General features: G+C 50.8%; 2 protein-coding genes across 2 annotated transcripts; both read right to left on the reverse strand.

Annotated features, from left to right (window-relative positions):
- Positions 1 to 5,678: 5,678 nt before the first annotated feature.
- Positions 5,679 to 9,691, reverse strand: LOC135823509 (uncharacterized). The gene is made up of 3 exons (XM_065336351.1): positions 8,265 to 9,691; positions 6,932 to 7,873; positions 5,679 to 5,880 (listed from the first exon to the last, which is right to left on the reverse strand). Exons 1-3 carry the CDS (start codon positions 9,689 to 9,691, stop codon positions 5,679 to 5,681), a joined length of 2,571 nt encoding a protein of 856 aa, XP_065192423.1.
- Positions 9,692 to 19,432: 9,741 nt separating this feature from the next.
- LOC135823510 (uncharacterized) lies at positions 19,433 to 21,322 on the reverse strand. Its single transcript, XM_065336353.1, has one exon. It carries the CDS (start codon positions 21,320 to 21,322, stop codon positions 19,433 to 19,435), a length of 1,890 nt encoding a protein of 629 aa, XP_065192425.1.
- Positions 21,323 to 26,175: the final 4,853 nt, after the last annotated feature.

Consider the following 26,175-nt stretch of genomic DNA (forward strand, 5'->3'; position numbering starts at 1 on the left):
CACCAACTTCCATCACACAATCATGAAGTTCTATTGTACCCATGCCAATATAATTATACTGGTACAACGATGTCTTTCATTCATACTATTCCTAGCACTGTAAGTGTTTGAACTGTGTTGTGTGTGTGTAAAAGTGATGTAAATTTGAAAAAAGGCCAAAGTGTCTTTAGTATAGTAGCCCATAGAAATATTAATTCGAATCCGAAACTATTTACTTCGAAGTACACTGAAACTATTTACTTTTACACAATCATGAAGACACTCGTGGTATGTGTATCTACATCTCTCCAACTGTTTTGTGCAGGATTTGGAGACATGTGGTGTATAGACAATACACATGGTTCACCCATGGATACTTTGGACGCAAGCAGCGGCGTGTGATACCGTCTTGCGTGGTATCGAAGATAAAGCAGCTGTACCAGAAGCCAATGCAGATGCGCACTGGGGCTTTGAGGAAGCAGTTGGACATGATGATGATGATGATGATAATGCTTCTTGGCCTGGTTGACGTTCACATAATCATTGGTACATGTGCATGCAGAATGTAGAAAACAGTTGACAGACGCGATTAATAACTATTCTTGACTCAGGCAATATTTGTGTTCTCGGGTGGGCGCATGCTTTGCACCAATGCAGCTGCACGAACAATCTGGTAAAGTTGACAGATACAATGGCACAAGACTGTACTGTGTTCCGGAGCATGGGGTTGTGCTGGTGCCGTGTGCCGTTGCGAATGCCGAGAATGGTTGTATGCACATCGTTCAACAGGTCCTTCAAGAAGTTGCAGGACATTGTCGTGCAGCTTCTTGGCCACTTTGTGCTCTTGGTGTATTCCAGCCTGTACCTGAGCACACCCTCCTTGGTTTTGGCGTGCGCTCTCCCTATATTGGCATTGTGGGACAGACATGCCGACTGTACCCGTGCTCTCATGCCATTGTACGAAAAGTGGACACGTTTTGGTGCCCACTTCAATATGACAGCATGGAAATTTTCCAGACTACATATCATATTGTACCTTGTATTTGTGGCAGTGTAGCTGCAACCGGAAAGTAACGCAATGGAAACTTACAGATAAAGAGAACCGAAATAACACACATGATAACGTTCCATGTACATTACATCAATTCTCGACTTCACTGACTAGGATTTTGAGTAGAGGACTTTGAGTAGGACTGTAGTCGTTTAGAGCTACGTTCTGGACGGCACAAAATCATGCCGTTCACTTACCTCATCGTGCTCACGTTCCTGGAAGTAAATCGAAGATTGTCTGCTTTTGCTGGCAGCAGAGGTAGAGGAGCTACTAACTATTAGTGTGACATGCACCGCCAAGTTTCAGGATGGCAGAGACCCTGGCTTCAAGCGTCACTGCTGCTTCTGCTTATAGCCACCAATGCTTTGTGCAAACTCTTGTTGGAAATCTCTTTCATAGCACATCTCAGTGAAATGCTCAGTGCAGACACGATTATTTTTCGTCGGAGAAAAATCCTTCCAACATACTCTCGATCTCCATAGCCAAGCTGTCGTCAGGTTCGCGTCAGCCAGAGGAAAGCCATGCTACGACAGCCCGCAGGCGCCTCTTTCTTCGTGACATTGTTGCATCCAGAGACGCAGCAGCGAGTCGTGACAATAAATCGGGCATGGCACAGAACAACAAGCACGTCAACAATGGCCAAGGACTTTTCATTCTTGCTTCAATTATTTGAAAATTTCATCTGAGTGGACCGGGCTGAGAACGTTTTACGTCACAGGGTGGGAGGGGGCCCCCTCGTGCCAAATATGGAAAATTGCAATTGGTAATTTAGGTATGTTGTCCTTGTCGTAGAAGCTTCCGGTTTTCGCCATTCTACCACTTACGACATACTCTAATGGATTCCGCAATAAAAAATGGGGGTGATTTTGGACCGGAGTTCCCCTTTAAATTGGGCAATAAAAAAATCTTTTTACAAAGAAGTCAACTAATGAATAGAAGTAATGTTTTCTCTTTGTTGTACTTATGGTCACTTGCAAGTACGAAAAGGCACAATTTTCCGAATGTGGAGGCTCCATAAGTACAACAAAGTGAATATGTAACTGTTCCGTTTCTAAACTGGCTATACTTGACTGTGTGGATTGCGTCGGTGATGACACTTTTTTCAAGACTTTGTAGTGGATTAGCACTTTCTTAGCACGCACTTTATCTGTATTTCTAACTTTCGTTTTGTAACCTTCAGCACTTGTCGTACGCTTCCAACGCCTTTTATCCGTCACTTCAAATTGGCAACATGGAGCCCCTCACACGTCTAACGAAGTGCGCTATCCGCGGCTTCTTCGGTCTGCCACCGTGGTCGCGCACGAGCCCGATCTTTGAACAGCTCCGCCTCACCACCCTGGAGGACATGTTTAACATTAAGCTCCTCATCTTTGTCCGTCGTTGTCTGTTCTCCCGAGCTAGCTCCCTCTTCACAAGCTTCTTCGTGAGAGTTACTGGTGACCGCACTCGGGGAGCAGCACATCACCTCGTTCGAGTACCATTTTGGCCCGGTCCTGCGGGTCGAGCGACCATGCAGTTCATCGGCGCAGTCCTGTGGAACCAGCTCCCGCCTGATCACCGTTCCGAGCCCAGCCACCTTCAGTTCTGTGCCCTGCTAAAAGTGCATCATGGCTCCGTTTAAATGCTTTTCGGCGAGTGCGTTTCTGTGGTATAGCGGACTGAAGAATAGTAAACGTGTTTTGCAATATATGTATGAAGCTATTTTGTATAGTATGTTCCCATTCCGTTTTTGCTTTGGTGTAGCCCTGAGGTTGATTGCTTATTTATTTCTACCCTTCCTCTCTCCATACTTCTGTCCCCCCCTCTCTCTCATTCCTTCTGTCGTCCACATGTATCAAAGGAGGCGAAATCGCCCTGTTTGTGGTGCGACGTTAAATAAACTTCTACAACAACACTTTCTCTAGGTGTCTATTCTCTTTGGTTGCTTTTATACTGTACTTCATTTCTGTTGCATTGTTCATTCGTTCAACGATGATTCCTGACGAGTGTTGAACGAAAACTTGTTCGAATCTTTCTCCATTGTTACCTTCATTATTGCATATCCTTTCCTTTTGTGTTTCTCCACATTCCATCCATCGATTGACAACGTTTAATAAATAACCGGGCACATGTTCATCCAACTAGTTCTCCTTATTGCTATTCTGATATTGTTGTCTCCTCGCCGTTTGTTTTTAATATCTGTACTGAGTGTAAAACATCACACACACACACACACACACACACACACACACACACACACACACACACACACACACACACACACACACACACACACACACACACATCCACACACACACACACACACACACACACACACACACACACACACACACACACACACACACATACACATACACACACACACACACACACTCACACACACACACATCCACACACACACACACACCACACACTAGCCCTTTCCCAAAGGTGCTCGCCCCTTTTTCCGCCCTTTTGGCCTTTTTGGAAAAGCCCGTTACTTTCGCCCTTTATTGCCATTTTGGAGAATATCGCCCTTTTTTTTTAGCTTTTTTAGCTGAAAAAGTGCTAAAATTTGTTTGCTCATGCATGCGATCACAGTTTCCGAGTGCTCGATGAGCCTTGGCACGCCATTATTTTGGCGCAACAAGTTGGTGAAGCTTGTACGCGGTGTAAACAATGCTGTAAAAAGTGGGTTTTTACGAACTTTACTTCCTATTTTGCCTTTCGTGATCCATAAATGAAAGAAAGCGTATTCATTTCTCAGCTTGGGGTCATATCTGAACATGTATCATGGCTATGCTTCACTGAAAAAAGAGCACTTTTGCCTGTTTTCACTGAAAAAGAGCACTTTTTCAGCATATTTTGAGGGACGCGAAAAGCACTAAGTGCGAATTAAAAGAGCACCTTTGGGAAAGGGCTACCACACACACACCTTTGCCCTTTGACCTTTGACGCCCATCGCCGGAGGCGATGATAGCAATGCTACGGCAGAAGCCATAGCAACTTGTGCTGGGATTGCACCATTCAACAGCTTGCAAGGCTGAACACACACACACATACACCTCAGACCTCAGACCTCAGACTTGCCCATCGCGGAAGCGATGATAGCGAACAGCTATGTTAGACATAGCAACTTGTGCTGGGATTACACCATTCAACAGCTTGCAAGGCTGATGAATTGACCGCCACTAATTTTGGCCTGGTATCCACCACATAGCTGATTGAAGCGGCATACACACATACACACACACACACACACACATTTGTGTAGTATCCCTGCCCGACCAATACGGAAGTAGTACGGAACTAATATGGAGCTCTGCCTGATGTATAGTTAGTGTATCTCCGTATATAAGCGTACGGCGTCTGCTGCATAAAAGCTGCCGCGCATTTCTGTTAAGATGAGATTTTGATAATAACGAGCTGTTCGGTCACGGAATCTGGACTCCAAAGAAGACTGTATTTATTTCTGTTCTTCGTAACTGAACGAAAATCTCTAGACTAATAGTATGCACACATCATCGTGCCTTGGCACGGACATACCAACTCTGCTATTGTCCTCTCTCCAGGACCAAAAAACTCTGCTTTCCAAAGAGACAAAAAAAAACTCTCTCCTCTCCAAAGTGAAACTCGTACTATAACCAAAAAGCACAGCTGATAAAGCGAACAGACGTACAGCCAATCAGCAAACCAGTTCCGTCATATGATCCGGCAGGTATTGCATGCCATGCATGTACTAGATTAATGCTACGGTACAGACAATCGCATGTCTAGACAGGTCCTAACAGTGTCTAGTCAGTACTAGCATCATGCTCACATGTGCCGGGTCAGCACACAATACATCGACCTTGCAAACGGTAACCTACGGGATCTACTCGAACATATCCCCCTCTCACACGAGGAGAAAACCACACTAAAAAAAAAAAAAACAATCCGAGTGTGACACAACTACATAATCATGTCCATCACTGTTACTCATTTCCAACTGGCAAAGGAACGAGATGATGGATGGCACGTTGCAGGATCTTGCCTCCAATCTTGACGTCCACGACGCGCACCTTGTTGTCCTTTCCTGGGAAGGTCTCCATAATGCGACCCAATGGCCACTCTCCGCGCGGAGTGCCGGGACTCATCCACATCACCACGTCACCCACCTTCAAGCTCTTCTTGGCCTGGCGCCAGCACTTCCGGAGGTTCAAGGATGGTAGAAACTCTCTTTTCCATCGCTGCCACACTTCGTCTACTAATCGCTGTACTGCCGCCCATCTCTTCCGCTGATGCTGATGCTCACCAAGCACCGTCACTTCCTTGGCCAGAGGCGCATCCATACGTCCCACAAGGAAATGCTGGGGAGTGAGGGCTGATCATCCTGAGCATCATCTGAGACTGTAGTCAGCGGACGAGTGTTGAGGAGATGCTCTGCTTCAATCAGTGCGGTCAGCAACTCCTCGTCGGTAAGCGAAGCATTAGCGAGTACTGTGGTGATGGCACGCTTAGCAGCTTTCACAACAATTTCGAATACTCCTCCGAAGTGGGGTGCTCGCGGAGGATTGAACCGCCACTCTATTCCTTCATGAGCGAATTTCCTGCTGACTTGCGTGCGATCAATGGCTTCGCTCGCCTCTCGGAGCTCTCGCTCGGCAGCTGTAAAGTTCGTGCCGTTGTCCTACACCATGATGGACGGAGTGCCGCGACGCTTGATGAATCTGGAGAATGCCATCAGGAATGCTTCTGTGTCCAAAGAGAAGGCCATCTCCAAGTGGCATGCTCTGGTCTCCAAACAGGTGAAAACGCACATGTACCGCTTCTGCTGCGCTCGACCACGCCCTTGCTTTGTGTAGAACGGTCCTGCGTAATCTACTCCACATCTGGTAAATGGTTTGAGAGAACCACACGTGCGATGGTTGGGTAGCGGTCCCATGATCTGCTCCGCAGCCTTACTCATCAGTCGGCTGCATGTAACGCATTGTGCACGTACACTTTTGATCGCTGATGTACCATGTACAATCCAGAATCTCTGTCGTAGGTTGGACAGCAGGTGCTGGGTTCCGACACCATGGCAACAGAGGTCGTCTTCGCGCTGGATGAGTAGCGTAGTGACTCGGTGACGCTGTGGTAGGATCACTGGCTGGCGAACACCAACAGCAGGGCCTGCTGGAGAGCCGGGTCAGCCGGGTCACGCGCCCGGCTGGAGACCTGCACGACCTGGCTGAACAGATACCACCGGGTCCAGTCTGACCCGGCTGAAAATGTCTCAAACTGACAATGGATTCCTAAAATACCGGTATTTTACGACTCGCGGACCCCATCTGTTGCAAATCTAGCGCAACCATACCACACACTGTCTACAAGCGACAGAAACTCGGCTAGGGTCAACTGGGGTCAACTGGTTCAAGCGCGATCTGGCCAGCGGCGAGCAGGAAGTCAGGACATTCAAAGTCGATGGGGCAGGCAGTCAAAAGCGTAACTTTGGATAGCTTTTGACACAGTTGCAAGTTTTCAGCCGACTGGTGATTCGGACGATGGAGCCCGCAGCGAAGAGAAAAAGAACTCACGCTTTCCAAGACTCTTGGAAAAAGGTCGACCCAGGCTGGACTAAGACCATGCCAGTCTATCCATGTCATGCGCTTTGTGTGCAAGACGCATTTCCAAAGGAAGACGAGCGGCGGTGGATTTGGTCGTTCGTCCTGCTACTAGCACTAATTAGAAAACAGAATTCCTTTTTTCAAATTGTTAAATCAGAATCCAATGGAACTGCTTTGCATTCTTCACGTAATGTCGTTTACCTAGTACGTTTGCGGACTTTGATAGTTCGCCTTGTTCTCTATAAAATGTCCGATTTCCGGTGATAAATACGCCTTTCTGTTTTGCTGCGTTTTGAGCAGGCTTTTTGGTTGTTTTTCTGCCGGATGATCTGACCCGGCTTGACCCGGCTGGCCTGCATGCGCTAGGTACACTCTGACCGGGCTGTGTTGAATGTCTAGAGCAGGCCCTGCAACAGGTAGGTTGACAGCATGCTTCAGTCGTCCGTTGACGACCATGAGAGCAGGGTGTGACGTCGCATCCAGGACCGCGTTGAGCCGGTAGAGAGGGTCAGATGGTGGTAATTCCTCACCTGCCCGTAAGCGCTTAAGCGTGGCTGGGTACGCTGACAGCTGAGCTTGTGCAAACCAATGTCGTTCGGCTCCTGCTACTTCTGCTGCCGTCAGCACCGGTACTGTCACTACTGATCTTGGCTTATGACCGCTTGGTAAACGGACATAGACTAGTGGGACACTGGTGTTGGCGGTGTCGACGTGGGTTTCCCCCCTCGTGACTGTCGCAGTCTGCCGTCGGGCATTTTGTACGAACCGTAAGCACCAGGCAGTCACCCTGGTAAGACGCTCCCACGTCGAATATGTGGCAGGATCTAGTCGAGATGGCGTCACCTGGCTGGCGAATGTCATACATGGCTTCTTCTTCAGCTCACCAGGTAGTTGCGGAGGGGTAGCAAGCTCCACAAGCGGCCACTCTGTCTCCGGTCTGGTCAGGAAGTCCGGACCACTCCACCATGTGTGACGTCCAACGAGGTCCAGCACTTTCATACCTCGAGATGGGAAGTCGGCTGGGTTGAGGACTCCTGGTACGTGTCTACATTGGCTAGCTTTGGTGTCGGCTTGAATCTCACTGACCCGGCAGGCGACATCTGAAGTGAAGTTCTTGGCATGGCTCCTCACCCAGTACACGACGTTGAGGGAATCGGTCCAGAACACATGTTCAGCAACAGGAATAGCGAGGGCTTGGCTGACAACTTTGCTGGTGCGCAGGCCAAGTACTGCACCTCGCAACTCCAACTTAGGGATGGTGACTTTCTTGATAGGGCTTGAAAGTGATGACGTCAAAACGGCCAGGGAGTAGTAAGTTCACATCAGATTTCTACTTTTGGATCCACTAAGGTGTGACTTTGCTATTGCCTCAGTATGTGGGTACATAGCAACCCACTCATGTCGTATGCAGGTGTGACTTTTACTTCGCCACCAGTTGTCACCCCGCCCCCACTAGCCAAATCAGTCAGTTTCACTGGCTACATCACCTTGCTGTGAGTAAGACCGCTTGAAATGTGCTTGGATCCATACAAAACTGGATCCAAGTGGATCCAATTTTTGAATTTTTGAAATTGTTGCTATGCTGTGACGTAGCACTTTCAAGCCCTATTGGGGTTGCCCGCGCCTTGGCGAATGCAAGGCTGACCTTCACAAAACCATCCGGATACGCCGCGCGGACATAACTGACAGCTGAAGTGGCGTGCGCCGAGGCATCGGTGAAGGTATGTACTGTGAGCTTCGCGGTGTCAGCCTGGCGCTCCATGCTTTTGAAGCATCGTGGCACTTTGATCCCAGCTAGATCTGGTAGTTCTGCAAACCACCTCTGCCACTTGCTCTCCAGCTCTGATGGGAGACGGTCATCCCGGGAACAGCCGAGAATGCATGCCTCCTGGAACAGCAGTCGAGCCCTTATCGTAAACGGCGAAATATGCCCTCTTGGGTCATAGATGCTGGCCATCTTGGATAGGACGCTTCGTTTCGTCAGCCGCTGGTCGTCCGGTGTGTTGTAGCGATAGCTGAACGTGTCAGACGCTGCGTCCCACACGACACCAAGCGTCTTCACAACTGCAGCTGATGCGGCGTCGCTGCAATCATCGATGCTCACCAGTGCGTCGGCTGCTCGGTCGGCCTCCGGGATAGAACGGAGCACGTCACGGCTGTTACTGCGCCATTTCCGCAGGTGAAACGAGCCCATGTGGAGCAGGTCCTGCACCCCCTGCCGTACTGAGATGCCGGCTGGTACTGATGGTTGTGAGTTCAGGAAATCGTCAACGTAGAACGATTCCTCGACCGCTGCTCGGGCTGCTGAGTCGTACTGTTCCCCATGCTGTGCGGCTACCTCCCTCAGAGCTCGGCAGGCGATGAACGGTGATGCCTTCAGTCCGAACACGAGCCGAGTAAACTCGTAAATGGATGGTTGCTCGTCTGTCGACTTGCGCCACAAGAAGCGTACGTACCGCCGATCTTGCTGTTGTAGCTGGACCTGCAGGAACATCTCTGCAATGTCTCCTACGATCGCAACCGGTTCACGGCAGAACCTGAGTAGGACGTGAATCAGGTCATGTTGCAGTTTCGGACCAGTGTACATCTCATCATTGAGAGACACACCCCGCTGACGAGCCGCTGCATCGAAGACAACCCTCACTTTCGTGGTCGCCTTGTCGTGGCGCACGACAGGAAAGTGCGGTAGTAGCCATTGGTCACCGTCTCTAGCGGCACTATCCTCACAGCGGACCACATATCCCTTGTCGATGTATGATTGGAAGACTCTGTCGTACTCTGCTTGGATGTCCGGCTTCTTGAGAAGAGATCGCTCGAGGCTGATCAGCCGCTTCTCTGCCATGGCTCGGTTTGGCGGCAGCTGTGGCTGGTGGTCTGGCCGAATCCAAGGGATGCCTGTCGTGACACGACCATCAGTGATTTTCATCCTGTCAGCCACGAGGTGCTCTGCTTCTATCTCAGCCATCGTCTTGTCAGATTGTGGTTGCATGCCCACCTGGTCATCCTCCCAGAACTTAGCGACCAGTGTATCGAGCAATGGCTCACATACTGCAGATGCGTGCAGCGTGCACTCGGATGTGGCACCCGTCGGCATGTCCACCGGCCCAAAGCAAACCCAGCCGAGTGGTAGACGGCGTGCAATGGGCTCTCCCGCGCGCCCAGTGGCCTCCTCCAGCACTCGGTGTACATCAATGACATCGATACCAATCAGGATGTCTATCTGCCGCGAGTCGACCTGTGGTAGCGGTAGTTGCTAGAGGTGGGGGAATTGTTGGCTCATCTGATGCCAGTCAACGGCCGGTAGCGGAGTTGTGATGTCGGGCTGGGTCCATGCTTGGAACGCCGTGCTGTAGTCACCATCATGACTGTGGATGGTCAGGTTGACTCTCTGCCGGCGGCCTGTTACTGTCGTTCCGCCTAGGACTGAGGTGGTGAGCTGCTCATCTGGCCCGCTGACACCCAAGCTCTCAGCAACGTCAGCCCTGATATAGCTGGTCGATGATGCCGAGTCGATCAGTGCCACTGCATCATATGTCTGGTCTTGGTGTTGCAGCTTGACTGGCACAGTCATGAATGCAACATGGACCCGGTGTTAGCGGTGCAGGTGGTTGCTGTGGCCGTCGCTGCTGTGTCGGATGGACGCTGTGGCTTCTCACGTAATCCACCGCCTCGCTGTGGACTGTCCAGTCGATTGCTTTGATTCATGCTGGCTGGCTCTTTGTCCGTCTTCCTGCTGTAGCTCTGCTGTTGTCTCACAATGTGGAGCATGTCATGGTGTTTTCCACCGCACTTAGCACATGGGTTGCTCCTGCACTCAGCAGAACGATGGCCAGCAACGCGCAGGCAGCAGGTACACACATTCAACGGCTTAACGAATTTCCACCTGTCTGCTGTTGACAAGGTGGCAAATGCCCGGCAGTCAGCTAAGCCGTGGCCCTCTCCGCACTTCTTGCATCTGGCCTTTGGCGTCTCATTTCCTGCTGTAGTTGCCAACGTTCTATGTGGTCGATGATCGTGTCGGCTCTGTGACTTCTGCAGCACTGCCGTTGATGTGGGTGTCTTGTGGGTCTCTGCCTGCCTCTCCTCTACCTTCCCCAGCATATGAACCAGATTCAGTAGCCAGTCTGCAAAGTTGCAAACATCGCAGCTCCGGTCCTCGTGCAGCTCAAAATACCTCAGCAGGAGGGTCGGTGGTATTTTCTGGGTTGCTGCTAGGTACAGTTCACGGCCGGGAGCAATGCCACACGACTTCATGTTGACCAGGGTACTCCGCAGCTTTAGAGCAAACTTCTTTAGCTTGTCGGTGGCTTTAGCGTTGTCAATCTTGGGCCACGTCAGGATATCTTTCTCGTGACGCTCAAGTTGTCGCTCCTCACCGCCATACCAGGCTTCTATTTCCACCAATGCTGCTTGAAAGGCGCCTGTTCCGTCCATAATGTCCTGGACGAGTTCCTCGGCACTCCCTCCGGCGAGTGACTCTCTCAGTCTCGCCATCTTGTAGTGCTCAGTTGTGTGGGGGTCTGTTCCCACCAAACTCATGAATTTCTGTCTCCAAGGGACATAGTTCACTGGCGCTCCGTCAAACTGCGGTAGCTTCAACGGCTTCAAATGGGATCTGTATGTCCCGGCATGAGGGTAAGCAGCTGGTGATGTATATGGACGTTGTCCATCTGGCTGACTATACTGCGTAGCCAACTGACTCTGTGCAGCTGCTGGTGCACTTTGCTGCTGTACATACGGTGAGTAGAAAGTAGTTGCAGGATTCTGGCTGCTGGCTGTGGGTCTGGCTGATTGACCGCTTGCACTCACTACTCTGGCCTGTCCAAGCTGGCTAGGCACTTTCTGCTGGACTGTGTAGCTACTTGGCTGCACTTGAGATGTCACAGCAGGGTGATACTTCTGGTTAGCTGGTGTCTGATACTGTGGGCCTTGGGGCAGTTGTGGCTTCAGACTAGTTGTGGTGAATGGTGCAAAGCTGGACTGCACAGTGACCGTCTCTCCTGGTCTGTGTTGTGCGTTGTTACTAGTATTAGCCACAGCTAGTACTCACCTACTCTCCCCTGACTCACTTGTGAGGTCTGCATTCGCCACTAAGGTGTGCAAGGCATAGGCATAGTGGTGGCCTGCGGAAGCGAAGGCTAGTTTGTGTGTTTCTGAACATTCAAGCGATGCCAACGCGAATCCCGCGAATTATTATTATTATTAGTACTGGGGCAAAACTGTTACTCTGCAACACAGGATTCACTGCACTATCACCAGACATACCTGCATGTACTTGACTGCCGCTAGCGCTGTCGCTGCTCACTGGACCATCAATGACAATGGACTGTGCATGTGTCACTGTGGATGGCAGTCCGTCACTTCGACCAGCTTCCACTTCCACCGTTCTGGTCTTACTTGGTAGCCAGCTCTGGGGACTTCTTCGTTCCACATCCACAGCACTCATGCATGGAGGCAGACTACCAGCTGGTGTTTGTCTTGGCTTGGTCGGCTGGATGTCAACTGCGTCCACCACGCTGAAGGCGCGCCCTGCTCTCCCAGACTCTGCGCTGGTAATTTTGAGCTTCTCAAGGAGTTGATGATGGCGCACGAGTGCTTCTGTCGTGAGCCCTTGTCCAACACCTGCGTGGGACAGTCTCCGTGCACTTTCATCTCTCCGACTCCTGCGGCTGCTCGCGGTGGAGCCTTTCTCTGAGAGCTCCAACTCCAGCGCTGCTCTGTCTGCAGCCAATCGCTTGGTCACCAACTCTCTGTTGAGTTCCAATCTCTTTTCGACCGCCTCAGCCTCCAGCTGGACTAATTCCTCAGCAGCTTGCAACTCTCTCTCGCGTATCCTGGCCGCGAGTTCCAGTTCGGCTTCCTTACTGGATTTCTTGGAAACTTGGGAGACACTATCCCACTCTCCATATCGCGAAGGAGGCTTACCCTTCGTCGACCTGACGCTCGTTCTTTTTTCCATCGACTCCGATTACTGCCTCGGACTCGAATCCGGCTCGAAGGACCAGTTGTTCGGTCACGGAATCTGGACTCCAAAGAAGACTGTATATATTTCTGTTCTTCGTAACTGAACGAAAATCTCTAGACTAATAGTATGCACACATCATCGTGCCTTGGCACGGACATACCAACTCTGCTATTGTCCTCTCTCCAGGACCAAAAAACTCTGCTTTCCAAAGAGACAAAAAAAAACTCTCTCCTCTCCAAAGTGAAACTCGTACTATAACCAAAAAGCACAGCTGATAAAGCGAACAGACGTACAGCCAATCAGCAAACCAGTTCCGTCATATGATCCGGCAGGTATTGCATGCCATGCATGTACTAGATTAATGCTACGGTACAGACAATCGCATGTCTAGACAGGTCCTAACAGTGTCTAGTCAGTACTAGCATCATGCTCACATGTGCCGGGTCAGCACACAATACATCGACCTTGCAAACGGTAACCTACGGGATCTACTCGAACACGAGCTACTCAACCTCCAGGTGTGCACCGGAGAGAAAGTCAGTTATTCCCGTAGCTATGCAGAAGACGTTACTTCAGTAACGTCTGGCGCTAGCCAGGGTCCACACAGCTTTAATTTGGTGTTTGTGTGTTTGTGTGTTTGTGTGTTTGTGTGTTTGTGTCACGCCTGGAGCTACCGTATCTGTCCCGTATCTGTCCCGTATCTGTGATTTGGTGTTTGTTTGTTTGTGTGTGTGTTTGTGTCACGCCTGGAGCTACCGTATCTGTCCAATAAAAAAATATCTGTGATTTGGTGTTTGTTTGTTTGTGTGCTTGTGTCACGCCTGGAGCTACCGTATCTGCCCCGTATCTGTGACTACAAAGGTTCTACAGGATTGTACATAACAGCTTGCCACAAACAGCTGGCCACAATATTCGTCGTATTATGTATACGACTCCCTGATATAGAGGGAGATTTGGAAAGAAAATTAATAGGGAGACGAGGAGGAAATAAAATTAGAATGGACGCTAGTTGCGGAATAGGTGATAGGATGAATCAGCAAAAACAGACTTTAGAAGAGAGATACTTTGGAAGAGAGATCCCGTCGTCTCCAAAGTAATCGTGAACGGGCGATTCAGCGCCGGTCACAGGAAACGTCGGAAGAGAGATCCTGTCGACTCCAGAACGCCCGTGATCGGCAGAGTCAGCGCCGGTCCCAGGAAACGTCAGGACAGACGCAGAATCGACTCCGAAATAAGCGTGAACGGGCGATTCGCCGCCGGTCACAGGAAACGTCGGAAGAAAGATACCGTTGAGTCCAGAACGCCCGTGATCGGCAGAGTCAGCGCCGGTCACAGGAAACGTAAGGACAGACATCTCGTCGACTCCAAAATAAGCGTGAACGGGCGATTTAGCGCCGGTCACAGGAAACGTCAGAAGAGAGATCCCGTCGAGGCCAGAACGCCCGTGATCGGCAGAGTCAGCGCCGGTCACAGAAAACGTCAGGACAGACATCAGGACATTTTTTGCCTAGCTCATCGTACATGTTACTCTATAGAACTGATGGAAATGTTTTTTTCCGTTAATTGGCTACATCATTGTATTGCAAAAACGTTTCAATCAGTTTGAATATGAGTTAGGCAAAAGTATTTGCAGATTTTTTTGCGGATTGTTATCTTTCTCTCACTTCATCCGCTTTTGGTTTGCTCCTTCTTTTCCTTTTTATCTCCTTATAATCGGATTTTCTGGCCTTTTTACATTAAAAGCATAGCGTAGGGCCCTGAGCTTCCAAGCTCTCTCGTTTTGCCGCTTCTTCTTTCACTAATAATTATATTTCAGGTGTGTACCTGAAAGAAGTAGAATAAAACGAACTCTTGTTGATTTCACCGGGCCTACCACTCGGCTACCCATTACATTGGTGGCAGCGGTGTAGTTTTAAATAAAACAACGTGATTCGACCCCAGACCCCCATGGCTCAACCCGCTGCAGCTCCCTGCGACGAATCAAGATGAGAATCATGTTTCTTGCCTTTCTGGGCTTAGCCCTGCTTATTAGCTTGCAGCACAGTCAGGGTGCTAGCGTGGATCACCCTTCCCTCCGCATGGCATCCACTGGAGACTCCGATGGCGATTCCAAGCGACCCACTACCTACACGTATACTCGGTACTGGGCCCACTGCTATTTATTGTCTATGCCCGCGGCATAGCAGAAGAACTATCGCCGTTTAATGTGGGAGCAATCCAGTTTGCTGATGACATCTCTATACGATGTAGCAGGGAGTCTGCGGAAGCTGTTTCTGCACACCTTTCAGCTGCTGTTCAGCACCTGGCCACCTGGCTGAAGGGCCGTGGTTTAATTCTTAATGAAAGAAAGACACAGATATTGCCTATTCCCCCATCCCCATCTCAAGCACTTGAGCTGCATGTCATTTGTAATGGGCAGACGCTGCCTGTTGTGAAAACGGCCAAGTATCTTGGCCTACATTTCGACTCAGACATGAGCTGGAACACCATGACAAGCCATGTTGCACGCCGCGTTGCCGCTAAGATTGGGCTACTAAATCGAAGTGCAGCATGTTTGCCTTTTTCTTGCCGTGTTCAGTTTTTCAGGTCCTTTATACTATCAGAATTTGACTATGCATCTGCTGCCTATGCCCCTTTCTTATCGTCTTATCAGGATAAGCGCCTAAATAGTTTGTTCAAACGTGCGGCTCGCTCGGTGTGCAGGGCAGCCCCTCGCACTCACACGGCTCCCTTACTTGAACGCATCAATGCCCATACCCTCAGCATATACACCCACATGCACATTCTTGTATTCATTTGGCGCTGCCTGAACAAATCTTCAAGTACTCTGTTTTCAAGCCTTTTCACCCGCAGTCCCTCTCTCCGAACACGAGGAGGGAGCAGCAAGTTACTCATCATTCCTGTCTCCCCCACTGCATCCTCAGCTAAGCGCATTAGCCATGCTGGAGCTATCCTGTGGAACCAGCTCCCAGACACAGCACGCCTCGAAAGAAAGCGCTCCACTTTCAAATCGCTAAGCCTGGCCTTTCTGTTAGGCAGTACCGTCAACTAGGATGAACTCATCTGCTTCACTACCTCTCTCTCTCCCTCTCTCTCTCTCTCTCTCTCTCTCTCTTCTCTCTCTCTCTCTCTCTCTCTCTCTCTCTCTCTCTCTCTCTCTCTCTCTCTCTCTCTCTCTCTCTCTCTCTCTCTCTCTCTCTCTCTCTCTCTCTCTCTCTCTCTCTCTCTCTCTCTCTCTCTCTCTCTCTCTCTCTCTCTCTCTCTCTCTCTCTCTCTCTCTCTCTCTCTCTCTCTCTCTCTCTCTCTCTCTCTCTCTCTCTCTCTCTCTCTCTCTCTCTCTCTCTCTCTCTCTCTCTCTCTCTCTCTCTCTCTCTCTCTCTCTCTCTCTCTCTCTCTCTCTCTCTCTCTCTCTCTCTCTCTCTTCTCTCTCTCTCTCTCTCTCTCTCTCTCTCTCTCTCTCTCTCTCTCTCTCTCTCTCTCTCTCTCTCTCTCTCTCTCTCTCTCTCTCTCTCTCTCTCTCTTCTCTCTCTCTCTCTCACTCACTCCTTTCTTCCCGGTTGCCGTGCTTGTGACTTTTTTCCCCTGCTGCCGTGCTCATATTGGTTATCTAACTACAGCTGTATCTTCTTCTTGGTTCTGTTTGTCCGCTTATTATTATATTTTCTTTTCTCTTATTATCAGTGGGACCATTGTCATTAGGTTTAGGCCTGTTTTGGAACTCCACTTTAAAAAAAGCCAAACAACAAACAACATACTACCGGTGGTGATGGCGAAGCTGATGAGGACGACGACATGCAGGCTGCTGACCAAGACAAGGAGGGTATTCCCCAAGACCAGCAGTGTTTGATTTTCGCCGGCACGCAGTTGGCAGACGGCCGAACCCTGAGTGACTACAACGTTCAGCAGGAGTCCACTATTCACTTGGTACTTCGCCTCCGTGGTGGGATGCAGATTTTCGTCAACACTCTTCCTGGCTAGACCATCACTCTTTACGTCGCGCAAAGCGATGCTATCGACAATGTGAAGACCACGATTCAAGACGATGAGGGAGGTCATTTGTCTGACGCCGAGCTAGCCGCTCTGAGTGACCAGCTCAACCAAGATGAAGATAAAACCTCGCTCGCCCTCCGCCATAGCTCCAGCCGCCGCCGTGGTTACTAACGCTGATTCCAGGTATGGCATTTTCTTTCCTGTCTTCCTTCAGTCTCCCTGTTCTCTTCAGTCTTCCTTTATGCGAGTGTGTGAATCCAGTTTAGTTTGGTAGGCGTCTGATCATGGTGAGCCACGGCTTACCCAGCTAACGTGGGACAATGTGTGTGACAACGCCCCTTATAGTTATAGTGTATTCAGTTCGGTTTTTGAACTGCGATGTTCCTGGCGGGTTGTGCCAGCGTTGTGCAGCAAGAGTGCTGTAGTTTTTCAGGTCCTATTTGGAGGACAGTTCTTTCCCCTTTTGACCCCGAGAGATCGCGTGAACCTGGTGTGCTTCTACTTTATGATTTTTTATCAGTTCATTTCTTCTGTCTACTCTAAACGTTATCATTTCCGATATAATTTGCCATCTTCCGGTTGACGCTGTGTTCGTAACTCTTCACTAATTTTTTTTGAAAATCACGAGGGCGTGATAATCTGTAGGAAGGGAGGGTGTAGTATCCCTGCCCGACCAATACGGAAGTAGTACGGAACTAATATGGAGCTCTGCCTGATGTATAGTTAGTGTATCTCCGTATATACCAGGTGTGCACCGGAGAGAAAGTCAGTTATTTTGCCGCTTTTTCTTTCACTAATAATTATATTTCAGGTGTGTACCTGAAAGAAGTAGAATAAAAGTAATTCTTGTTGATTTCACCGCGCCTACCACTCGGCTACCCATTACACTTGTACACACACACACACACACACACACATACACACACACACACACACACACACATACACACACACACACACACACAAACACACACACACACACACACACTTGAAACAGGCACATCGTGTATCCGTGGAAGGTGTACTCAGGAACAGATCATTTGGGCATGATAAGCGTCCATTGAGAGCTAGCCCATGTTGGCAGACGTGATCAGTCAACTGCTGACTTTGCCATGTTGCTCCATACACTCCACTGCTGACTTACGTCGCGTTGAAATAATTCCATCCCCTGTTGTCCAGGTTGTCTGTCACCTCCGATATTGAAGCGGATGAATCATCTTGCCTTTTCCGGTTACGGCCTACCATACTGGTCGCTCGGCCGGTAGCCAACGGTCCTGTTGTCAGCTTGGTGCTGCTCAATGAAATTGCCCATTTCACAAGCAATGATGCATTGTGATGTGAAGTGGGGATTGTATGAGGAGCGGAGAGCGGAGATATAACAGTGTATACCAACCCGAAATCGGGTTTTCCTTTGCTCGAGATAGCATTTTCAAAACGCAGTTTTACTAAAATTTGACAAACAAATTTTCGTAAGGAAAACTGCTCCACACGTGATCCATCAGCTCAAACGCGGGAACTCTAGCTTCTTCTTCACCCTTTTTTCAGCGCATTATAGATCTTATTAGGGAGGGTACCCGGGTGGGACTGTTATATCTCCGCTCTCCGCTCCTCATACAATCCCCACTTCACATCACAATGCATCATTGCTTGTGAAATGGGCAATTGCATATCGGAGCTTCGAGCTTCGATATAACAGTGTATACTTCACAGCGCACATCAACCAGCCTCCGTGGCAACAGTTATTTATGCACAAATGGCGACTACGAGCGTCAGTGATATAATTTTGACGCAGCAAACCAGCACACCCAGGCTGGAATATAACACAAGGCCTAACACCAACTAAATGTGTGGCCACATGAAAACCAAAATCTGGAAAATATTCATAACCTAGTATGGCGGGACGCTAACACTGGCCGTCCCGAAATTACTTGTAATGCGTACACTACGCAGGTAAACTAGCGGATTAGTCCAGAAGGTATGTTTTGCACACAGTCATACCATCATGACGTACACGAATAAGCACACTGTCAGCATTGTTTCAGGGCAGTGTAGATGCTGGCACAGCAGCCGCCAATACTCTAGTTGCGAACTCCTGCTGAATGCGGACTGACGCCGCAGGCCTGGGGTCTCTGAGATAGAAGCGCCGGAACGTAGACTCTTGTTTCCAGCCAACGGCGCGCATGACCTCATCAGCTGACAGGCCAGCGCCTGCAGCCGTCGACGATGCAGCGGCTCGTGTTGAATGTCCTTTGAACACCGACGTGTCAACGCCAGCGGTGGACAACACGGACACAAGCCAATGAGAAATTGTAGCAGCTGATACCGCACGGTGTGGCTTGCGGGCCGAGATGAAGAGCTGCTGAGTACCTGAGGGTCTCAAAGCCTTTGTGCGTTCCAGGTATGCTTCCAAGTGGACTACAGGGCAAACTGCTTCCACCTGATATCTGGCTACGAAGACTCTCTTCAAGCTGCCAGAGCGCTGTGTCTTAGTTAATGCCAACAATTGCAGTGAGACACCTTCCGGCGACAAACCAATGGAGTCGGCTGACAGATGCCGGAGCTCAGATGCCCTGAAAGCACCTGTTATAGCCAGTAGAAAGCACAACTTTAGGGTGTGCTGCTCCAGGGACAGATCCTTCACCGGAGGCCAAGATTGGAGAGTGCCTAGCGGGATTGCCGGGTCCCAGGTAGCCGAATAGCGAGGCGCAGGTGGACGTTGTTGATAAATGCCACGCATCAACCGGGAGACGAGCGGGTGTTGGCCGATCGCGTGGCCGTCCATCGGCTGCAGGGTACTGGACAGTGCAGAGCGGTACACTCCAATGGTCCGGTAGGACTTCCCTGCCGACACTTGGTCCGTAAGGTACTGCAGGACAGTTGCTATGCCGGAAGATGGCGAAACGGGATTAATCTCCCGTTGACGGCACCACTGACACCACAGTGACCAAGCTGAGTCGTAATGTTTCCTCGTTCCTCCACGCCAAGAAGAACTGAGGAGCGACGACACGTCTGCTGAAAGTTGTTGATGCTGCCATATACGCCCGACAGCGGCCAAGCGACTAGGCGCAGCTGTCTCGCTTCCACGAGAGGGTGAACGTCGCCCTGCTCGTTCATGAGTAGACGAGGGTGATGAGGCAGCATTATAGGTTGGTCGACACAGAGGCTCAGTAAGAGGGGAAACCATGGGGCTCCTCTCCACATCGGGGCAACTAACACACACTGAGCTACCTCCTCCCTCTGAATCTTCCTCAGGCACCTCGTCAGGAGACAAAACGGAGGAAACAGGTACGCATTCAGGTCTGACCATGTGAAGCTGAGAGCGTCGGTCCTCCACGAGTGCGGGTCTGGCTTCCAGCTCACAAATCGGGGTAGCTGGGCAGCCGTGCGTGAGGCAAACAGATCCACTTCCAGAGGAAAAGCAAGTTGGTTGGCTAGTCTCTGAAAGACTTCCCGGTGGAGTATCCACTGTGCTGCTCCCGTTTGCCGTGACCAAAAGTCGGCTTCCACATTCAATTCGCCTGGCCGGTACTCGGCTCTGATGGTGATGTCTTTCTCCAGGCACCATTGCCACAGTTGTTGGGCTTCGCTGTTCAGCTCCGGGCTGGTGGTTGATCGCATTTTGTTGATGCACCATACAGCCGCCTGGTTGTCGATTTCGATGATCACATGAGCAGACCGAAGGTCCTTCGCGAGCGATTGTAGACCAAAAAAGGCTGCACGTAGTTCCAGGCAGTTGATATGAATATGCTTCTCCGCCACCGTCCAAAGGCCTGATGCGTGGCGATGACCACAGACTGCTCCCCAGCCGACTGTGGATGCTGCATCCGTCTGCATGACCAGGTCTGGAACTGGCAGAGGAATAGAGCGGCCGATGACCTCCTCCAGGTGCTGAAGCCACCAAGACAGATCCTCCAGTGCTGCTGCGCATAGCGGGACGGTCTCCTCCCATGGTACTTGCCGGCGTAGGGCTGATGCCCGCACTGATTCCAGGCCGCTCAAATGCAGGTTGGTGGGAAGAATCGCGGGTGCTGCAGAGGACAGCAGTCCCAGGATGCTGGCAAGTCGTCGAACCGTACTCTGTCGCTGGGCAATTAAGCTCCGGCAAGTTGTCAACGTCCGATGGACCTTGTCCGTGGGGAGTTCTAATGTCATGGCTATTGAACTGACCTGGAAGCCCAGAAACTCCACCACTTGTACCGGCTGCAGCTCTGACTTGCTGAAGTTCACCTGGAAGCCTAGGGCCAGCAACAGATGAATGAGATTGGCCACATGCTGCAACGCCTCCTGATATGATCCGGCCATGATCAGAATATCGTCCAGGTACACGACCAGACGTACACCCTGTTGGCGGAGGCAGGTGATCACCGGGTGAAGGAGCTTGGTGAACTGCCGTGGAGCAGATGCCAGGCCAAACGGGACAGCCGCAAATTGGTACTGCCGACTCTGCCACTGCACCGTCAGGAAGCGACGGAGGGTTGGATGCACTGGCATGGACAGGTATGCGTCGGTTAAGTCCACTTTCACCATAAAATCGTTCTTTATCAATAGCTCCCGCAGCGTGGCGATACCTTCCATTTTGAAATGGTGGTATTGCACAAACTGGTTCAATTCCCGCAGGTCGGCCACTGGGCGCATCTTGCCATTCTTTTTCGGTACGACAAACAGTGGACTGAGAAAGCCAGGTGTACCAGGGGGCACCTCTTCCAGGGCACCCTTCTCTTGCAGTGCCTGTACTTCCTTCGTCACCACTGCGGTCAACTCTGAGGACATCTGCCTGGGGAGTGGCTTCCGCCACTGGACTGGTTCCCGACTGAACTCCAGGCAAAACCCTTGCACATATTGCGTGACTTCTGGGTCTCCGGTCAGCTGACGCCAGCGTCTGGTCTGACCACCAATTCGGCCGCTCGGACGTCCCTGGACCTCCGAGTCGCTCACCCTCCAGTCCAAGCCCCACTCGGGTAGCTGGGTGCCTTGACATTGCAGGTCTGGTGGGAGCGCCTGCCAGCACACCTCTGGCAGGAAACGTTTCAGGCATTGTTTGGCTTCGGAGGGCCGTGCTTGTTGCCGGGCTGTTGTTGCGACCGGGGCTGCCACTGCGGCTTCTTGGGGTAATGTGGACGGTGAGGGGCATGGCTTGCGGAGGTCCACCCGTCCCTGCGGGCTCCGCTCCCTCGAAAAAACGGCTCACGGGAAGCCTCTGAAGGCTTGCGGCGTTTGGCGTTGCCGTCCCCCTGATCTTGTCCGAAGCGCGACGACCGTCTGTCTTTCCCAGCCACATGACCATGACTTGGCGGCAGCTTACGCAGTACGTCAGCCCAAGCCTTGTCTGTTTCCGCCTGCTTCGTTATCTGCTCGTTCAGGGCAGGGCCAAATAATGACTCTCCCGGGTTAGCAAACTCTGCAGTGGCCAGGCTGGAGAGCTTGGGGTGGATCTTGGATAAATAAATGGAGCGCCGTTTTATGGTGAGTGCCTGGTTAGCATCTCCCAGGAGACGCAGTGCTGCCGTAGCGGCCTCCCAGATCTGTTGACCTTGCTCACCGAGGCCAGAGTTTTGCGTGTGTTCAAGTATGTCACACAACGGACCCACCACATTCAATAATTTCGCCTGCGTCAGGTACTGAGGCCTATCGGGCCGAGCCTCCGAACGAGGCGGCTTCTTGTCAGCCCCATACACCATGCGGGCGACTTGTGCATCCAAAGCCGGGACTAGTGCTGCTGGAGTGTCAGGGCGAGGGTAGCGACGGGAAATGGCCTGCCGGGATTTGCGTCTGAGTTCTGAGCGAAGACATGACTCAAGAAACTTAGCAGTTTCGGGCGAGACATGACGGGTAAAACTGTTCTCTTCCTCATCCCCGTCCTCCGCTGGCCAGTCCGTGTTGGGACCCACACCGTCGGACACCAGGCTATGTGTGCTACCGGAGTCCAAATCATCAGCCTCCACACCCGCTAGCGTCGGACCAAGCGGCAGGTGGCATACTTGCGCCAGATCGCCTGGATCTTCAGGACCACTCGGGTCTGAGGGGAGAGGTCGTAGCCTAGGTGGCCCTCTCGAGGTCGACCGAGCAGCGAGTGGCTGCAGCGTGGGAAAATTTGTCGGGTCGCCATCAACGGACCCACCACGCGTATGCTCAACACCGGCTCTGGAAGCCTGAGCGGGCTGACTACTGCTGGCAGTAGACCTCGCTAACGAGGAGTCAGCCGATTGGGAAGCAACCGGGATCAGGAGTGGATCAGTTTCCGGGGTACATGTCCCATCCACGATCCGCGAGTCGTGCTCTTGCCCGGACTCCAAATTTCCCACAGGCATGGACGTGTTGTGGCCTTCCAGGGATGCCAAACGCCTCTCCAGTGGGCGCAAGGCATGGTCCAGAGCCTGCTGGACTAGCGAAAAAACATCCTGAGGTGCGGAATCCATACCGAAAACTCAGACAACAGAAAACTTCAACTACACACTTCCTCGAGCAAAGAAAAAAGGTGAAGAAGAAGCTAGAGTTCCCGCGTTTGAGCTGATGGATCACGTGTGGAGCAGTTTTCCTTACGAAAATTTGTTTGTCAAATTTTAGTAAAACTGCGTTTTGAAAATGCTATCTCGAGCAAAGGAAAACCCGATTTCGGGTTGGTATACACTGTTATATCGAAGCTCGAAGCTCCGATATGCAATCTCATCTGGTGACCATGTCACCCTGGCCCGGGCGTTGTGCAGGACCCAGACCAGCGAACACAGCATCCTGCAGTGCAGTGGGCTGTGCACCAGCGCCAGAGCGCGGACAAGGCGCACATGATCGAATTTCGCGTGGAGCGCCACTGCATGCAGCTGAGCTGGGAGTGGGACTGACATTCTGTAGACTGGAGACCAGTACTCAGTAGGTCTACGTGCAGTGCCGGCAGTGGCAGTGGAATGGAAAAGATCGCGTGCTGCGTTGCTGACTGCAGAGCTAAGACTCCGAGCAAGGGCCTAGGGAACGGCGCCGGGCCGCCCTCCGACTCCACAAGACAAACAGCCTACGCCTAGCGCCTGGACACAGGATTTTCCGCAACGCTGACCTATCATGGTAGTTCAGCGCATGTCCAAATCATGCCTACAATCAGTTGATCGCCAGGGCTGGATAGTGGCGCGCACAGCACAAAACAACCAGGCGCGTTCAGTTTTGTCTGTCCCTGCTTCACTCGCTCTGGCTACCACGAGCTCATCGTAGATCTACGCTGGAACAGCAGAAGTTGATCGATGGCGGCAAAAAAAGCCATGGTGTGCGCTTTCTGCGACACAACGGATCTCAGCAACGCAAAGTTCTTGCACTGCCTCCATGTTAGCTGTATCCCATGTCTGAATGACAGAGTCACCACTCAGGGAGCAGTGCAATGTGGAATCTGCCATCAGGACACTAAGTCAAAATTTTCAGGAGTTGACCTGCGAAAGCAGCTAGTACCTTGTCGTTCATTGCTCAAATTGAACAATCACAATGGGGATGACGTTCGTGCAGAGTCGGAGGTGCAGAAGTGTGATTTTTGCGAGGGAGTGATCGTGAAGCCTGTCACACATAAATGTGATGACTGTGATGGTGCTATGCTGTGCGCGGAGCACGCCCAGGGCCATGCGACCAAGCGAGTATTTCGGCATCACCATGTAAAGAAGCGAGTGTTTCGGCATCACCATGTAAAGTCATTGTCGAACGACGAGGCAAGTGGTGACAGAGGTGATGCATGGACTGAGACTAGGAATACTCGCTGTCCAGTGCACAGCAGATACGAAGTGAACAGGTATTGTAGAACCTGTGACATTGTCGCCTGTGAGCAGTGTGTAGTACTAAGCCACCAACAGCAGCACACTGTCGTACCGTTGACTCAAATAGCCAAGACTACACGCACAGCGCTCCAACAGGCGCTGCCACTTGCGACAGAGCGCTCCACAGACGAGAGTGTTCCACCTTCAACTCAGAGTGTTCTGGACATGCTCAAGGGAGATTTGGATGCTCATATCACAAAGACAAACGATGACGCTACGGCAGCCTCCAAGGTTATCAGTGACACATTCCAAGGCATCAGAAGTCTTCTTGATAAGCACGAGGAAGAGCTCCTGAAGAAGGTAGACGCACTCAGATGGAAAATGCAGAAGCCCATGGAGAGCAAGCTGCAACGTCTGACGGAAATTGAACAGATCAATGTGACGACTACGGAGGTTGGGACATTGTTGAGCAGCGAGGACAGCAGTGACATTGATGTCATGTTGCTGGGAACGTGTGTCCTGGAGAAACTCAAGTCCTTCACGTCGGACATTGAGTCCTCGGAAAAGTCAATGCTGAACAAAGATTCGTGTAAAATCCAGACAGCTGTTTTGTCCGATGTTCTGCAGAGTATCAAGGCAAGTGTTGAAACAGTCGTGGAGGTGTTTGAGGGCGTCAGCATTGGTTTGCAGAAGATGACCATGAACGTACCACACAACGTGCAGGTTGGAAAAACAAGCATGATTCAGTTGAGGATTCCCTGTGCCAGGGATGAAGCCACGTCTTCTCACTGGCATGGGACATTGAAAGCTTGTTTGCGATCTCCATCTGGTCCAGAAGGCGCTGTAACCCTTGAAGCATCCTCCAATATTGACGGCTCAGACACTCTACAGCTGAGTGCTTCCATAGATCCAAAGGAAACTGGCAACCACGTTCTGGAAGTGAGCACGCCCACAGAGAAGAGGTCGATTCAAGTGCCAGTTTCTGCACGACTCCAGTTTGACAAACAACGATGCTCACCTGCCATGAAGATAACCGGATCAACAGAAAACATTGCGTCACTGAGTGGCGCTGGCGGTGCGAATGGCAATGTGTATGGCACTGTGGCCTACACGTCAGGCGTGCACACTTGCTCAGTGAAAGTCACTGGTCGTAAACTGACCAGTGGTCACATAGGCATCGGTGTGGCTACTCTTCCTCCTGATGGTCCAATGCTTGACTCAAAGCAATACGCCTACGACTATGGTGTAGGTTGGATCCAACCACACTCACCTTACTGCAACTTACAAGGTGGTCACATAGCGCTTGCTGGCACCAGATCTTGGCACAGTGGTGACATTCTAACCTTCACTCTGGACTATGACCGACGTAGCTTGGAACTATGCATCCAGCGTACAGGTGAGCGAAATTCCATCTGCGGATTTGATCCACAAGGCAAAGCTCTGTACTTTTGCGTCACCATCTGCAACAAGCGAGACCGGAAGGTTGAGATTGTTGGGTAGATTGTTTGTTTACCCATTTTGCTGATCACCCTAGTCACTGTACTGCTTTATCCAATGATACTGATTATTATTTTTAAATGACATTATCCTTTACAGGATATTACTGTACACTAGGTGTGTCTACATGAAGTACAATATTTGTACTCTGCTGCACTGCTTTTCATCTACATGTTTTACATGGGTGCCTTCTGCACTTATTTCTAGATTCATGCATGTACAAAACACTTTAGCCTTTACAGCATGTTGCTCTTAGTTTCCCTACTTGTGTCTACATGACGTACAAAATATACTGCTGCACGGCTTTTTATCTGCATGTTTTACTTGGGCACTATGCAGCTAGTTTCCAGCTGCATACACGTACATGTACATAACATTATGGGCGGCATTCTCCTACTTGTG

This window comes from Sycon ciliatum, chromosome 8, assembly GCF_964019385.1.
Source record: "Sycon ciliatum chromosome 8, ocSycCili1.1, whole genome shotgun sequence".
Classification (NCBI taxonomy): Eukaryota; Metazoa; Porifera; class Calcarea; order Leucosolenida; family Sycettidae; genus Sycon; species Sycon ciliatum.